The 18,641-nt window shown below is 39.6% G+C and overlaps 1 protein-coding gene across 2 annotated transcripts in view; it reads left to right on the forward strand.

Annotated features, from left to right (window-relative positions):
* Positions 1–18,641, forward strand: part of LOC149318733 (cGMP-dependent protein kinase 1) — a 799,226-nt gene that overhangs the window by 632,940 nt on the left and 147,645 nt on the right. For both annotated transcript variants that reach the window (XM_089510365.1, XM_089510362.1), the window contains exons 6-7: positions 9,127–9,204; positions 15,757–15,851. In XM_089510365.1, coding sequence (XP_089366491.1) covers positions 9,127–9,204; positions 15,757–15,851 — 173 coding nt within the window. The remainder of the gene's footprint in view (positions 1–9,126; positions 9,205–15,756; positions 15,852–18,641) is intronic.

The raw sequence follows: 18,641 nt of genomic DNA on the forward strand, positions 1-18,641 counted from the left end.
TGCAGGAGATTTTAGTTGGCTCCCAACTTTTGGTGGCCATATCGTAGGGTTTACTTGGCAAGATTTATTCAGAGGAAGTTTGTCATTGCCCTGAAAATGACTTGGCTTTCCTTAGCTGAATAGGGATTTCAGCCTTCATTTTCCTGTGGTCCAACCCACAAACCACTACACTACATTGGCTCACTGGCTGACAACAACAAATTAGCCAAACAAATTAAAATATATCAGTGTTTGTGTTTATGAAATGTTCGAGCATATTTTCTCATCCCAACTAGGGTGTAGCAATTGATTTTTCTTTTTCTTTTTTGAATCAAGTTGATAAATTAATTTTGCAGGGGAGGGGAATTTCAAAATGCTTGCCTTTCTTAACCTTAGCAATTCAACATCTCTAGTGCACATAAAATTGAATGTCAATTACAACTGTGTCATCCATATTAGTAGAATATTATCTACTATATTGCTTCTCTTATATTACGTTCTGTGTCATACAGCACCACCTGTGGAAATAGTCTGGAGAATGATTGCACTAGGATGGGACAGTGAAGAATGCCAAAAATACTATAAAGCTATTATATAAGTCAATAAGTTCATCCTCACTTGAAATACAACGTGCCATATTTGTGACCTCATCTCAACAAGGATATTGCATGACTGAGTGCAGTTCATAGAAGGGCAGCTAGAGCGATTAAGAGGATGACACCTGAAAAGAGTGAGGATGGTGACTCTTCTAGAAGAGACACCTGAAAAGTGGAAGAGTTTAAAAGAACAAGTATACAAAATGAGGAGTAGAAGTTGTTTGCCTCAAGATATTATCAATTTCAAAAATTTAGTGTACATGTTTTAAAAGGATTACAGCCATTCTAGTTTGATGCTAATATGGGAAGTGTGAAGTCCAGCCTTCCAGATTATGTTGGATGAAAATTCACCAACAGCCCTCACCAGCAAACCTAGGGTAAAGAATGCTGGGTGTTATAGTGCAATAACATCTGGGGGATTGCACTCTTCCCATCTTTGTGTTAACAATTCATACAGTACCTATCTTGAAATATCTCTTTTCTTCTGCAAAAGAACACCAAAAAGCAAAAACATAGAGAGAGAAGCCATTCATTCTGGGTCAGTTCAGGGCATACCATTTTATAATGACTATAAAACATTTCCCCACTCCCCAAGAATCAGCCAAAATGAAATTAGAAAGTAATGTCTGGTATCCATTTCTATTTTGTTGCTATCTGGGGCAATTGTGTGTATTTTGCTGATTTGTGGTGATTTGCCACAAATTTTCAGAGGAATGCAATGGCAAACCTCCTCTGAACAAATCTTGCCAAGAAAGCCCCGCCTTAGGTTCTCCATAATGATTTGATTGTACACAACAAAACAACAATAACAAACAACAGGAATCATGTATGGTCTTCTCCTAAGGAGCATATTATTAGTTGAAAAAACAGCTGAGGAGGTGAGACAATCTAAATCTGCCACCTTCCAAAGCTATTGTATGCTATTGGAGAAAACATACTTTGTTACCATGGATTTTATAGAGGAGCTGTAATACTGATCAAGATTCATTTCAAATATTTCAGCACTAATATTGGACACTCTTGATCACCAACTTTCTGTTTGTAATGGAGAACTGTCACACTTCCACCTTGTGCTCTGATGGCAACAGAAGACCCAGCAAAGCTGATGAGAGCTCTGGTAGTACAATGGTTAAATGGTTACTGTAGCCACTCACTCACAGTCACAAGGTTGTAGTTCGATACCAGACAAGGCTCCAGGGTCGACTCAACCTGGCATCCATCTGAGGTCGCTAAAATGGGTACCCAGCTTGTTGGAGGCAATTAGCTTACACATTATAAAATGCTTAGGGAGAGCTTAAGTGCAGTGATAAGCGGTATAGAAATATACTTGCTATTGCTGTTGAATGAAGATGAGCTCACAGCTGATGGCCTTGCAACGCACTGTGTATCCAGCTGGCAACAGGGAAATGACAAGAAGCCAGACAGTCAGCATGGTGTAGTGGTTTAATTGTTGGGCTACTACTCTGGAGATCAAGTTTCATTTGCCTCCTTAGCCATGGAAACCCACTGAGAGACCTGGGGTGTGTTGCACACTCTCCGCCCCAGAAAACCCTGTGATAGGTTCGCCTTAGGGTCACCATAAGTCAGAAACGACTGAAAGGCACACAGCAACAACAACAACAAAGGGAAAGAGGGGAATGGAAGCAAGGACCCATGAGAAATTTAGCTTTCTCAACAACAGCTGAGCTCCAAGACAGCATCTAGGCCAGTGATGGCGAACCTATGGCACGTGTGCCAGAGGTGGCACTCAGAGCCCTCTCTGTGGGCACACATGCTGTCACCCTAACACAGAGTTTGCCAGAGTTTCTTACTAGAAAGCCAGAGGGACATGGCACTTTGCAATAAGTAAGTGGGGCCTGGGTTGCAGTTTAGGCACTCGGTCTGTAAAAGGTTCACCATCACTGAACTAGGCTGTCTCAGCCTAAGGGGCAGATAAGAGACCTATGCTCTGAGTTTATTGCCACATGTGAGGGCTTGGTGCAGAAGGGACTAACCTGGAAGGGGTATCTTACAGTACTTACAAGGAAGCAAGGCATAGTTCTCCAGTACTTCCTTACAAAGGATAACTCCTAAAATATCTATCTGTATTTACTTGTACCTCCATCATACATTTGTACATACATTTTTTTAAAAGAATGTGGAATATATGTTGAAGTCAGTTTTACTTCTTGCAGTCTTTTCCCCCCCACAAAGAAGACTGTATATTGCTGGCAATCATTAGTGGCAGAATGTGTGTGTCTATATATCTGTATTCTGTAAATGTCTACCAATACATCTGGAAATGGATATCAGATCTATACGTGATTAAAAGTATGCAATTCCAGTCAAAAGTGGGCTTAATAGGATTTATTGCCAAATAATCCAGCAAAACATTCAGTTGCTATAAATTTATAGTTATAATTACATGAAAAACTGTACATTTCTAAAGGTTTATAATCCACTCAAAATTTTGGTGGATAGGATCAGCACAATATATAAAAATGGACAGATTTATCTTCTCCAGTTTTTAACTTACACTCAGAGCTTTTGTTTGTAAACTTATGCCATTTACTCTTTTAAATATTAATAGACTGGGGGATTTATGAAAATCTTATCCTGCACTCAATGCTCCAAATTAATTTCAGGTATAATTTGAGTCATAGCAGTTTCATGCTGCAACAGATGAATTTCACTGAGTTGTTCCACTGAAATATGCATTTAATACATTTGTGAAGGACTCAGGCCATCCTCAGGGCTTAACAGGTGGGAGCAACCAAACAGCTACAAGTGTGTTGAAATAGAACTGTTACAGATACATTATTCACATCACATTAAACCTCACCTGTGGAGTGAGGCAGGAAAACTTGCATTGCTAGTATGAAACTGCATAGGCAGTAGTTATAATAAAATGAAGGATGATTTATTCAAAAGTCTTTTTGTATTGTGTTTTAAATTTTATTAAGAGTTTTAGAACTACCATAAGAATTATAGAGATTTTTTGAAAGGAAAAAAATAAAAAGTGCAAAGAAAAAGAAAAGAAAAGAAGAAAATGGTGACTTTAAATCTCCTTCACGGCAGCTATCTATCTATCTATCTATCTATCTATCTATCTACCCATACACACACGAAATGCATAAATACATATATAATCTATTCTTCCTAATGATCAAAATGAAAAGTTACCAACTGATTTTCTTATTATTGCAAAAAGTCTAAAGGGGTTTCCAGTCTTTTTTAAAAATCACAAATCAAATTGTTCTCTAATAATACCAAACAACGTATCTACTTCTACTGAATTTATCAGTTTCAGTGCCCTTGCTCCAACATGAGTGGTACAATATATCACTTTAAAAAGATTCTCTTCTAGATCTTTTTAGATCTTAATGTAAAATAAATTTCCTTTAACTATATTTTCTATTAACCCATCTACTTATTATAACCAAAAATTTTAACCTAACCTTTACAAGTCTCTCTCTCTTCACACGCACACACACATACCATACACTAACAATAATTAATTTTTAAAGAAGTTATTTTAACGATCTTAGCATACTATAAATTTCAGTTCCTGTAACCATAATTTCCATTCATCCATCTGTGTACTGAAGTCAAAATTTCTTAACTTTTTGTTCACTTTATATTTAACTTTTGGCTTTTAAACAAATTCCCTTGCCATTGTTTGCATGGTACACCATTTACAAAAACAGTGGGCCCTTTATGGTGGGTCCTTGGCATTCAATGGGGTTTGGCCGTAGGACACACACAAACACCCTGTGGATACTAAAATCCATGGATGCTCAAGGCCCATCAAAAACTACAGCATCCCTTATATAAAAGGGTAAAATCAAGGTTTGCTTTTTGATATTTATATCACTGTATAGTGCACCCGCACTATAGGCGGGTGCCCCATACGCGGCTTCCTGCTTATGCAGAAGCTGCACGACAGGCAAATGAATGAATGAATGCCATGCGTGCCTGCGGTGCACATACTCTCCCACACTGCAAGCACGAGACCCATTCAATCAAATGGGACTTGAGCTTATGCGTTATTCGGCTCACGTGGGGGGGGGGGGTCCAGAACAGATCCCCCACATAAACCAAGGGACCACTGTAAAATATTTTCAAATCATAGATGGTTGAACCTTTGGGTACAGAGGGCCAACAGTATTATCTAAAACAGAAACATTATACTAAGCAAAACAAGCAATTTTTTTACCACAGATATTTTCTCCAACCATGCCAAATTTAATATCTCCTCCCTTAACATGTCCTTCTTAATTTCAATCCATATCTTAACACCATCATTTTGAAACAACATAAACTTCATATTCATCATAACAATGCCTAAGTATTCAGCTTTCTTCTCAATTTCAAAATTAGGTTTCCCCATAACTTAATTTGATCTTAAATATTCATATTTTTTGTTAACATAGATCCTGCCAACACATCAGAATTTTTAAACAATGCCCAATTGTCCACGTTTTCCCCTATCACTTCATCTGTAATTTCAATTTTATTTTCCACAGTTTCCACTTCATCATCAATTCGTTTCACCTCTCCAGTCAATTCTTCATTCAGCACCTCCTTCCTTTTTAAAAGATCTTGCTTCACATCCTTCATATCTCTTCTCAAAGATCTCATCTCCTCCAGCATTTCCGTAAACTTTCTGGACACAGTACTTGCTCTTCAGTGGTTATTGTTATTCTCCTAGTAATTATTGTATTCACTCAATCCACAATACAAATGCAGACATTATCGGATTAAAAGTGAAAAGAAGCCTCTCGTTTCTCTTTTTCTCCTCTGTGCTCCTCTGCATTTGGACCTCACACAGACACCATAGTTTCAGCAAAACATTCTGACTTTTCTTGATTGTATCAATGAAATAAAATAAAACATCCATGTTCCCACATAGGTCTAATCTCTTTGTCTGCCACACTTCAAAGACCCCCAAAAGACATTCAAATAGGAAACCTATCTTCTTTTAAAATGATTGTTCCATTTGTCCATTTAAAACTTGGTTAAATCATACCATTCCTGTTAAGCTTTTTGCTTTTAAATCAAGATCTTCTAAATAAGTGCTGTTTTCTGGATCCCAGAAAGAAGGCAACACACCAAGGCCTCAAATTTAGCACTGAAAAGAAAGACTTCTCTTCAAATTTAGATTGCATAGGCGGGTTACAAACCTCCATAAAGTATGCGCTCCGTGCGTACTAGGTTTAGGAAGGGCCATGTTAGGGTTAGGAAGGTTCTTACCTTCCTCACGGCCCTTCCTCCCAGTACGCGCAGAGCGCGTCATAAATGGCGGCGCCCATCCACATGGGCGCTGCCATTTTGATGTCTTGGATGCTGTGCGTCCAGACGTGTCACGGCGGAAGTGACGCCGCGAGGGTGCACTCCGCCCCTCGTGGCGCCACTTCCACGTTTCAAAAAAGAGCGCCATTTCGGCGCTCCTTTTTCGCTGCACGGGGAAGCCTCGTGGTCTGGCCGCTGGGGCTTCCCTACACATCGAATGTCGGTGGCGGGAAAACAGCCCCTTGAGGGCCGTTTGTAACCCGCCATTGTTAGATAATGATTAAGAAAGTGGGGATTTTTACAGGTCCAGTGTCCTTTAAAAGATTCCCTTGAAAGTGGCTGAGCTTGATGGCTCTCAAACTCACCTTCTGACTGCTAAAAATTCAGTGGTCTCCTATTGAGGCACAACATTTCTGGAGCACACCTGAGCAATCTTACACTACTTTCCGGAGATAGATTTGCCAGTTGGAAATTGTCTCCTAGCTAGTATTATGGCCATTTCAGCTTTCCTTATCTCCAGAGCTCACAGCCGGAACATCAACCTGTCATTGGTCTCCACCCAGAAGTCCCTGATAGTCTTGATATAAGAGAATCTTGGCATAAGAGAGATCAAAACAGTCTAAAGGACATGGTGCCAGATTAATCTCTGTCAAACCTATCTGTGACCTTGCCATAGTTTTTACAGCAATAACTGATTCAAGTAATTCAAATTACTTGAAATATTTTTACATAAATAGAAACAATAAATAATATTATCCAAAGGTTTTTCAAGCCTAAGGTATTTAATACAGAGCAACCTTGGGAACACTCTTTAAAAAATTTAAAAATATATTATTAGTAAATCTGGGCTTTGGCTTGGAGACAAGCTTCAAGAGTTTGCAATATCTACCTTTGCCAAGTGGTATTAATAGGCCCCAGAAATTTCTTTCCAACTCCCAGATGACACCTTTCCTTAGCCCAAAAAAAGTCACAGGTGTTTGTCCTGTTGTATGAAACATTTGAACTTAAGGCAGTGGCAGGAATCAGGAAGGTATAGATGTCTTCCCATTTCCTGGTTGCCTTTGACAGAGTTTCAGCACCAAGAGAATTCCCAGGGGGCCTTTTTCTGACTACACAAAGCCATTAAACCGATCCACAAGTACCCTGATCTTTGCCTGCAAAGGTCAGGCAGTTTATTGCTGTCCAAATGAAATTTCTGTGCCTGGCTGCTGAGAAGACTGCAATTGGTTCTAATGAATCTTTGTTACATTTTCTGTTCTTTACATCTGCTGTTCCTGATATTTCTTCTCTTGATTCTTAATATACGCTGTTAGTCTAACTGACATTCTGCACAAGAAAGACCACATTATTTGTATTGCATTATTAACAACAATGATTAGCATTATTAACAGAAAGAATATAGACCCTGGACAAACCAGAAGTGCCCCTCTTTAAATAAATGTAAACAAAAAAACCTCTAGGGGGAAAAATCCTTCCCCAAAAAATATCTTGAGCAAAACCATGAGGTGAATAATTATTTCTTTTCCAAAGGGTGTTTGGGAATATGTAACTGCTGTACTTCTCTGGGCTGCCTGGAGCTGTCACAAATACTTTCAGAAGGCTGTCATTTTCAACATTCAATTGCTGCTCTTCCTTTTTTTAAAAATAAATAAATAAAAATAAAATGTTTTACTCCTCTTCTTCGTTTACTGTGTAGTTATACTGTTTAAAAGCTCTACATTGTTTTCAAGTTTTTAATTGTAAGTTAAAAGTGTTTGGGCATCCCTTTTGGGCTGAAAAACAACCAGGAATATTGCTAAAAATAAATCTGGGAGCTCTGCAAGCCTTTGTAGTCTCTGACTGTAATAGCATCTTTAGGGCTGACTGGAAGAATTTCAGAGCCAAATCCAGTTGAGTGGAAGAATAAGAGGAGACAAAAGTCCCATATGTTATATGATGGCCAAAAACTGTTTCCCCCCCCCAAAGCCCAATGTATTTTTTCCTTATCACTCTTCAGGGGCTATTCAATTCTCAGATATTTCTGGAGATGCAGTCTGCACTCTCTATACGAGCGAACATTTGATTATTAGATTATTAGAAGGCAAATTCAGTCGAGCTCATTTTGAAAGGACAAACAACTCCGCAAATTCAATTGCAAGCAAGGCGACATGCACCCATAACTAATGGCTGTTCTTAAACAGGAAAAGTAAACAACATAATTACTACTACACATACCACTAGAATGACTGTGATAAGTTTTGATTTTTTGTTTAATTAATGATAATGGGCAAAAATTAAACAACACAAAACCCAGGAATTTACAGGAGCCCTGACTCGTTTTATCAGTCTGCTGGTGCAAGGTGTCTCAGTAGCAGCTGCTAAACAAACCATGGAGCTTCATTTCATGGTTTGTTCATTATGTGACACAAAAGAAGTTAACTAACCCCCCCCCCCCAAAAAAAGACAACAAATCCTGGATTCTATCCTTGCTTTGAATAGAAAAAAGAAACCAGGGAAGGCGAGTTGCCCTTTTTTGCATGACACGACAAACAAATCATGGAGCACAACACCATGATTTGTTTAGCTACAAATCGGACAGTTTGAGCAACATGTGCCAACACACTACTGATACATAATAATCCAGGGTTCCTGCATATCCCTGGTTTATCCTATTGTACAGATTTCCCGAGTGTATAAACTATTGGCGGGTTACAAACCGCCCTCAAGCGGCCGTTTTCCCGCCGCTGCCATTCACTGCGGAGGGAAGCCCCAGCGGCCAGACTGCGAGGCTTCCCGGCGCAGTGAAAAAGGAGCGCTGAAATGGCGCTCCTTTTCAAAATGCGGAAGTGGCACCGCGAGGGGTGAAGCGTGCTCTCGCGGCATCACTTCAGCCGCGACACGTCTGGACGCTATGCGTCCAAGACGTCAAAATGGCGGCGCCCATGTGGATGGGCGCTGCCATTAAGGATGCGCTCTGCGCTTACTAGGAAGAAGGGCCGTGAGGAAGGTAAGACCCTTCCTAACCCTAATACGGCCCTTCCTAACCCTAGTACGCGTGGAGCGCATACTTTATGGTGGTCTGTAACCCGCCTCTGTCATTAAATTTAGCCATGATAAAGATGCATATTGTCAGTGTCTGTAGATTCTTAAATTACATAACATCCTCAGCTTCGATAAAGCTTCTTTATTCATCTCTAATGACTTTCTATAACTTTTTCTACTTATGAAACTGTAAAATTGCAAACTGGGTGACAAACTCAGATTCTTTTGGTTCTTTATCTTTCTTTTGTCCTTTTTTCAGACACACTATGAAAATGGAGAGTATATTATCAGACAAGGTGCTCGAGGGGACACTTTCTTCATAATCAGCAAAGGCAAGGTAAGCTATTGTGGCAGCCTGTTTAAAACAAATGTCATAAGCAATAGTTACATATTCTGGGGAAGCAGTGCCTCCCATTGGTTTTTCTAGTGTTGTGCCAAAGGGGATGAAATATTTCACATTTGATTCTATCAAGTGACTTTGTTTTTGGCAATAAATACTGGGATTTCTGTGTTAAAATGAAAACTATTTGCACACTGATGTATACATTTCTTAGGCTCATATGTCAAAATTTATTTGCATATTCTAGGTTTTTTCCCCCCAGACATAGAATGGTACCTGTGAATGATTTCCTCAGATTTGTACATTTTGCCTATAGTATAGTAAAATATCTCCGTGTATCTCTGCATTTATGGTATAGTAAAACATGTATGTGTATCACTGTTTAGATATATCTGTTCCCTCAGACAATAATATTCAGTATAACAAACTCATTTCAGAATGCAACATTGAAAAACCCTGACAGAATATAAATGCTAAACCAGTGCTGTCACAAAACTGTGCAGATTAAAAATGCTGATTAAATTGGTAGAGTTTAGGCGTGGATTTGAGCACATGCATTCTTAAATTCAGAATAATATGATTTTTTAAAAAAAATATCCAATCGATCACTGAAACAGTGGCATCTCTAGGTTTAGTGTCACCCAGTGCAGTAATTCACGGTGTCACTCCCCACACCATACAGAATCCTTAGTCATGTGTTGTAGTTGTTGTTCTTTGCACTGTTACTCATCAGTCATCATTCCCATATACCACAATGTCATGCTAACAGTTGTGACGTAAACAACTAGCAAAATTAAAGTATACCATCAGATTACAATATTATATGCACAATCTCAATGTATTTAGATATACATAGGGAAGATTTCGTTAAAATGTGATGATTTGAAAGAAAATTTTAAAAGAATATTTTTAAAAAATGTCAAAAAATTTAAAAAAATTAAAAATTTTAAAATCTAAAATTTTAGTTTAAAAAAATTCTGAGGCCTCTCCTTTCTTCTCTCAATGAGCTTCACCCCACTCCCACCATCTCTTAAAGCATTTTAAAGGGAAGCACATGAATGCACAGCGTGTTTCTGCCAAAAGGTAGGTGTTTCAGGAGCAGTGGTGTCACCTGGTGCAGTCCACCCCCCCATGTGATGCCATTGCACTGAAATCCTTCAAAAGTCATTCCCCTGCCAAGTTCTCCCCCCATCTTGTTCCTCTAAAGTTACATTTACCAATGAGTATGTCCAGGGTGATCAGATGTCAACTACTGGAAAGGAGGACAAGGCACTGAAAAATGTAGGACGTTTAAGAAAAATGTAGGGAATTTCCAAATAAAGGCTAAAACATTGCTATAAATATAACTTCACACTTCTTAGTCGTGAAGGACATTTTGGAATTCTTCCTGGACAGAAGGCTGAAATGTAGGGCATGTCCTGGAAAGGGAGGATGTCTGGTCACACTGAGCGTGGCAGGAGGAGCAAACTCCAAAGCCTACAGACGCTTTCCATGTAGCAAAATATCAAAGGCATGGGAGGGATGAATTTGCTTTCCCTCTGTACCAGTTTCCTAAGCACCTTTTCTCCTGCTTTCCTGTTAGTAAGAATAATTTAAAGATGCTTTGGAATGATTCAGAAGACCAAGTACAGTAGAGTCATTCAGGGTAGGTTAACTGCCTTAAATTTCATTTTGAGGGGGAAGGGGTAGGCCATACCTTTCAATAAAGAGAGGAAATAACTATGGCAGGTTACAGACCGCCGAAAAGCGGCGGCCTGCACCCGCCCCTTTCCCCGCCGGATCGGGGCCTCAGCAGCCAGAGTGGCAGCCGCTGAGGCCCCGATCCGCCGCTTTCCAGGCTGCGGGGAAGCGGCAAAATGCCACTTCCCTGCCGCCTGGAAAGGGGTGTCCTTGGGGCTTGGAGCCTCAAGGACACCCCGCGACAGCAGGGAAGAGGAGAAAGGGGCCACTTGGCCCCTTTCTCCTCTGCATCGCTGGGCGCAGCCGTCTGAAGGCTGCGCCCAACGACGCAAAGCCAGGAAGGAGCTCTGAAATGGAGCTCCTTCCGGGGTCGCGGAAAGGGCGCCCTAGGTGCCCTGGCACGGCCCCAATATGTCACAACTGCGCCGCCTCATTTGGAGGTGGCGTGGTCGTAACGTAGTGATGGCGGCGGCTGTGTGGAACGGCCGCCACCATTTTCTACGCGCAGAGCGCGTACTAGGGTTAGGGGCGTCTGGAAAGGACGCCCCTTTCTAACCCTAGTAAACGCTCGTCGCGTACTTTAAGACCTGTTTGTAACGGGCCTAAGTTTATTGCAGAGCCAATCCAATTTGGGCTGGGCGATTTTGCCCATGTTCATTATGAGAATATCCTCCATCGGTGCAGAATTCTGTAGCAAATCTCAAACCAGGGTGATGTTATAAAACATATTATTGCAATTCAAGTTTCGCCAACCCAGCTTCTCATTTGTTTTCCATCCCAGTTCAGCATTCTGATTATCCCTATTACAGCCTTAAAGAGACCATGCTGTTGGCATCTGAGGCCTCAGTTCCTCCAGTATATAATTCCCCATTTCTCTACTCTGTTTTAGCAATTCAGACTGATAGGAGAGAGTTGAGGGTGGGGTTCCACTGGGGTCACCCACTTAATGGACCCCACTTATGAGAGTTTCTACTCAGAATTTATATTACCATGCTTTGTTATCAAGATGCAAATGGCATTTCTTTGTATGTAACTGATGTTACTCCCTAAAAACTGGTTCGTGTATTTTACTTAGATTAAGTGTTTTGTATTAATTTTATTACAGGTATTATGTTGAACTTAATGGCTTTATGATGCTCACTTTTATCTTTATTGATTTTTATTTAAAAGCAGTTAAACAGGGCTTGTGTGGAAACAAGATATAATTAAGGTCTAGGAACATAGGACACTGCTAGAAATGTGGAAACTTACAAACGTTTCTGTCCTGTTATGGGGACCTTCTTCTAAACTCATAATCTGTGTGCAGTTCCTCTGTTTATTTATGAATGAATGTGATCTTTGCTTTAAATATTTGCTTAATGTGAAAGCAAATTAGAATGGGCCAAGACTTGCTGGTAGTGCTAACTGAACAGAATGACCATAGTGTTAGATGTTTGCTTTAGCTTAAAATGTAAGTAATACAAATATGTTAGAGGATAATAAAGTGGAGGTCTTTATGTTAAGCATATAGTTCCTACACACACATACAGTTCCAGCAACTGAAGACATGTGCATGGTGTTTATAGAAAATCAAATGAAAGCTTGAGGTTTCCATTACCAGACGTGTCATTAAGGTTGTGTGGGGAGACATCAGATGACACTCTGGGAGAGATGCACATCCAGTTGGGTGGTGCACCTGGTGTTGCATCCATTTCTTGCTGACCCAGTGCCTACACCAGAACCTGAATGACCCTCCAGAGTCTGCAGCACTATCTTCCTCAGCAAAGTTTTTCCTGAGAAGGTGGTGCCTTCTGGGTGAGGAGCTGCACTAGACCCTGAATGAGTTGTCCAGAGACCACAGTGATCTGTCCGGGTGGTGGGCAGCTGGCCAGGGGATCAGACAAGTAAGGCAGTAGGAGGGAGGTAAGGTAGGACAGTCTGCTGCCCCCCACAGCCCTTTCTGGGACCCGTACTAGGTGACACCAACCTCAGTGACACTACTATCCATTACTACTATGAATTATAAAGTGCTAAGATACTGATTGATGGGTTCATGTTGATGATTTTGCTTATGATTTAAATGAAACAGAGGTTTGACTGGTAGCACCTACAATCCTACAAATGTGTCTGGACCCCAAATGTTGATTTTCTGAAAGAATCCAAGTTTGCCTGTTGGATCCAAACTAGCATGAAAATGTTTGGGATTTTATCCTATGATTTTTAAAAAATGATTCCGAAGGAAAAACTCAAAAGTACAAAGTAATAGGTTAATTAATTAAGAAAGTTAATTAAAGTCAGTTGCTCTTAGACTTTTAAAAATCTTATTAAATTGCATTTGGGTTTGAAGGGGGATATTCTATACAATTTTATTTTTTTAAAAAATAGCATAAAATGTACGTTACATTGCTACACTAACAGTCATACCAGAATATTATTTTATTTCTTTTTTCATCACTGTTTTGAGTTATGGAATAAAGGAAACGGCTGCATGACAATCTCAATTCTCAGTTCTCCTAAAAGAGTCCTTTCAGTCTCCCTTATAAACGCAACTCCTTATTCACATTCTCTAGCTTGATGATTTCCACCTGAATCTCTGCAAGAGTCTCAAGATTCAAGAGCTTCAGAATTCAGTTTCCTGGGAGATATGACGAACATTTATGTATTGTCCAGTGTAGAATGCAAAAAGACCATGCACATCAAAAGGACCACCAGTCTTTTCCAAGCTGCCTGTATGGCTTGTGACCTAAACCTTGTAATTCCCCAAACTTTTGAGGCTGAAAAAAATGAAATAAAAAAGCAGTTGTACAAAAATCAGAGAAAACATGGGTAAAGATCCAACCAGGCAATGCTACATTTGTTGGCTCTTTAGCACTTTGTCTTGTTTAGTTAATTAATAACTTAATTTTGGTGAGTCGTTAATGCTGAAATCCAATTTAAATAATCGTTTTTGTTAAAAACACATTTAATTTATTTCCTACTTTTCATCTACGAATGTCATACAGTTCATTAACTTGATTGTTTTTGTACATTAATTCCTATCACTGACACCATGAGCCTCTGTGTACTTCTCTTCCACATCAGTAGCTTAGGGGTGCCATGTCTGTTATGCATGGATATTTCTTGATGTTAGAGAAGAAAATGTGACAAGACTCTTCTGTTAGTGGTACAGTGCTGTACAACTGACAACTCCAGCCTTACTAAATTCCAGGATTAAAAATGCATCATGCTCAAATCCCTATTGCTTCAATTGCTATGAGTGCCACAAACCTTATAAAATCACCCTATGTGCTACTATGTGTTAAGGCTAAGCTGAAACATTTGAGAGCCAGTTTCAGGAATAGGGAAAGGATCACCATCTTCCACAGAGAATTCATGCCCTCTATGGGAGTAAGAAATAGAACTATGATGATCGAAGTGACAGCTAGCAAAATAAGGACTGCATTTTCTGAGCACAGATTGCTTTACCAGATGTAAGGAGAACTACCTAATCTTTAGCAGATCATTTGATTTCCTCTAGTAGAGGTCAGAAAGATTTCAGTTTCTGATTTAATCCAGTGTGGAATTTTATGGGTCACTTATCTTTGGTTTGGGAAATCAAACCCAAAGGGAAATCAAGTGTGGTTTGTTTGTGTTTTGCACCATAAATGTCTCACACAGAAAATGTTTGGCAGTTCAGTACATTTCAGCCCAAACTATACTGGAGCCTTTCACAAACTATACTGGGTTATTTTTGGACCATTTTTGCTCCTCTTAGCCAATGCTATTAACATGTCCTGGAACTGAGAACCATATAGTTCCTCATTCCAGGCCAGATGTGCTTCCCAATGGGCAGGAGATACTTCCTTTATTCTTCTTCCAAAAACGTCTCTTCTAAAAGCATCATCAGCCATTATTTCCCAGATTTCCAAATGGAATGATACAGTCCCTTAAACCTGTGCCGGTAGGCAGGAATAAACCAAATACATGGCTATACAGAGGCAAACCTCATGAAAAGAAAAGAAAAAAGTGCTGATCTTCACCTCACCTTTTGGCAATCCTAATTTTAACTCCAGGTAATGAAAAGATCTGAAGCTGCTTCAGGAGGGAGCAAAAGTCATGTGCCGTGCAAGTGTTAGAATCAAAACTGCATTTTTTAGCCCAGAGTAGATTTGGCCTTGGGCACTTTCAAACTATATGGTATAATCATATGGAAATGCAGGTCTGAAAGGGGATCCAGTTCAGTTCTATTTAAGTTCAGCTAGCCATGGCGTGTTACAGACCACCCAAAAGCGGGCGGTCTGCCGCCGCCATCATTAGCTGCACCGAGAAGCCCCAGCGGCCAGACCGCGAGGCTTCCCAGCGCAGCTAAAAAGAAGCACCAAAATGATGCTTCTTCTTGACACCCGGAAGTGGCGCCACGAGACACGCACTCGTGGCGTCACTTCCGCTGTGCCACATCCAGACGCTGTGCATCTGAGACGTAAAGATGGCGGCACCCGTGTGGACGGGCGCCGCCATTTACTACGCGCTCCGCGCATACTAAGGACAGGGCCAGTTAGGAAGGTAAGACCCTTCCTAACCCTAGCATGCCCCTTTCTAACCCTAGTACATGCAGAGCGCGTACTACATGGCCGTTTGTAACGCGCCCATGTTTCACAAATGATGCTTGCTGGGGATATTATATTTCACAAGTTCAATGGGATATTTATCTAGGTATTCAATTCCTCAGTGTTTTAGTATTTTGATGGTGCCTTTTCCTAAATACTCAAACTTCATTACTTAGCTGAGTGTTGAAAGGAGAACTTTTCTGCTAATAGCTCATGCTCTTATCCAGTGTACTACACAATTACAAAGAAAGCACAATGCACCATTTCTTTATCACTCCTTTTTTCCCCCCAAACATCTAATCAGGTAAATGTTACTCGAGAAGATTCACCAGGAGAAGATCCAATCTTTCTCCGCACTTTAGGAAAAGGAGATTGGTTTGGAGAAAAAGCCCTCCAGGGGTAAGTATTAAAGTTTATCTAGATGCACAATTTAGATTGCCTTCAAGTAGTATGTCATTAATTTGTCTGGAGCAGTTACAAACCTAGGTAGCATCATTAAAACAAGAGTATAATGGAATCTGCGATGAGATTATGTTACAAGTGCAAGTAATGAACTTCAGCACAGATTTATCCATTCTGTTTATATTTCAGGGGAGGCTGATTGTATATAAGTGTGTGTGTGATATCACCTGTCTGAGTTCTTTCATTTTCTCATCTCTGCTGTGTGTGTGTAAAAAACTGAAATGCGCGAAAAAGACTTGCAATAAGAGTGTGTGTTGGTCCATCTGGCTGGATGCTAGCCCACAAAATAGCTTTTTCAAATTAGTAGAAATTGCTTAATATTAGAGTGTTGAGGCAGTTGCTAGTGATGCAGGTCATCCATGTGCAGCATTGTCCATTGCTATAGGGTAAATAATAAGGAAAAGGAATACTTATCCATCTATGAGTGTCAGCAGGACCCTAACTAGGACTACTACTAGGTAGAGACAATGAGTGCCTTACTCAGCACTGGCCAAATGTGTGATTGATAGCTGAAGTGCCTCTGATGTGCACTGCTGCATCAGGTAGAGCATCTAAACAGGCAGCTGCTGCATGTAGTGTAGAGTGAGTTACCATCTGCCTCTTCTGCCTTCGATCACTTGCAGGTAAGAACATAGTGAGGGACTACCTGTCTTAACAGGTTGTAGCTGTGGCTATGCTGTCTGGCAGACCACCTCACTGAATACTTTTGGTGTCTTCCTTCTTCTTCTGATGATGATGATGATGATTATATTGATGATGATTTATTTTTTATCCACCTTTCCATAAGGCTTGAAACACAGGGTACAACACAGATTAAAATGCAATGCACAGTCGGCCTTCCACTTTCATGGGGGATTTGTTCTGGAACACACATCCCCTCGAAAACGGAGACTCACCATAGGCTTGAATGGGATGGGTACCCATCAGTGGGGGCACGCCCCATTGAAAATAATGGAACTTGCTCCTCCGTGAATATTCAAGAGCATGGATCTCAAGTCCATGAGAAAGGAGGATAAACTATATAACTAAACACCTGAAACTATTTAAACACATAGATTAAAACACATAAACATAGGATTAAGATGACCATTACACGTTAAAATAATCCAGACATAAAATTAAAAACATACCAATTTAAAATCCATAGTTTAACATCGACTGGGTAATCCTGCCAGAAGAGATGGGTCTATAATACTGTTTTAAATCCAGACAGCATGCTTAACTGTCAAATCTCCCCTGACAGGTCATCCCATAGTCTAGGGGCACATGATAAAAAGGTCCTCTGGGTGACAGTTGTCAGTCTAGTCCTGGTCAGTTGAGGTAAATGTGCCTCAGAGGACCTTAGTGTATGGGGCAGATTATATGGGATAAATAATATAATCGTTTCAGTTAAATAAAAGCAGAATAGTATAATTTTTAAAGTTACTATACAATTAAAGAATCTAAGCCCCGTTGAAAAAAGTGGAATGTGCTTTTAAGTAGTGATGGATGAACCAGTTTCTCTTCTTATTGTCTGTTTCTAGTAATGGTACTGTTGATTGTGAAAGGATTGTGAAAGAAACAGCTGAAAGGTTGTTCTGTCTCCTTTTTGTACTAATCTTGGATTTATTTATTTATTTGTAATCAAATACGTTTACACATATTTCCAAAATTATTAATCACTACATGCATGTTTCCCTCAAAATGCTTATTTTAAACATTTTTGTGGCATGATTTAGTAAGTGTGAAATCAAATGGGTAACTACATTCTGATCCATTCATTTGCCTAGGAGGTTAGTTCATATTGGAATTTATGGTGAACCAATTCTCATATGCCCCTCTTTGTACATTTATGCATTAGTATTTGCCAAATGCAGATTTTTACTGTGCAACTTCATTAATTCCTGCAGGAATTACTCTAAATATGTTATCCTAAAAATATTTTAGAACAAAATTTACTGCGTGTATATTTTCTCTGATCTTCCTATGCAATCCTTATCTCTTAATAAAGCTTTTCTTCATTTTGTTAATTTAAGAATCTTTGACATCTTAACAGAATATACTAAACTAATCCCTTTCAGCAAAAGACCAGGTAGTCAAAGTGGAAGGATTAATCCCCTTAAAACAGTTTGTATTGATATTAGTTATACAGTACCACAGTGCCAACTCTTACCCATATTAATTCTCATATAACTTTAGAGTAATATTTCTTCCTGTTTTCTGGGTTTAGTTAAAATAAATTAATTGATGATGGTGAACGGACATTAAAACACAGTGTTGGTTTTTTATTTTATTTTTTTTAAGACTAAAGTGAAATGCTGAGATTATTTACCAAGTATTCCCAGTTCAAGGGGGAAAATTTATTTATGCAAATGCTTTTTGAATTACATTACTGAACTCCTGCAGAGCCCAGATTGCTAGCTTGTTTGTTATGTTTGAACAAAACTTGATTTCAGCAATATTGGTTAAAATGCTGAGATATATCTACATCTGAATGAAATATGCCAGCGAGTAGTGGTCCAAGATAAGCAGCTGGCATATTACTTTCATAGATTGGATTACTTTTCCCCACCTGTGTTTTACCATTTAAACTTCAAAGCCTGCTTGGCATTTTAGTTTTGTGTTCTTCATGGATTCTCATATTGAACAATGACTTCAGCCAGTGCTATGAATGTTTACCCTGTGATTAAGTGATGTTAAACGTTTTGAAATGAGATTTCTGGTTTGGGATCCTACTCATATTCACAC

The sequence above is a fragment of the Sceloporus occidentalis genome, unplaced genomic scaffold, assembly GCF_023333645.1.
Source record: "Sceloporus occidentalis isolate IW3139 unplaced genomic scaffold, rSceOcc1.0.p SCAF_2, whole genome shotgun sequence".
Lineage (NCBI taxonomy): Eukaryota > Metazoa > Chordata > Lepidosauria > Squamata > Phrynosomatidae > Sceloporus > Sceloporus occidentalis.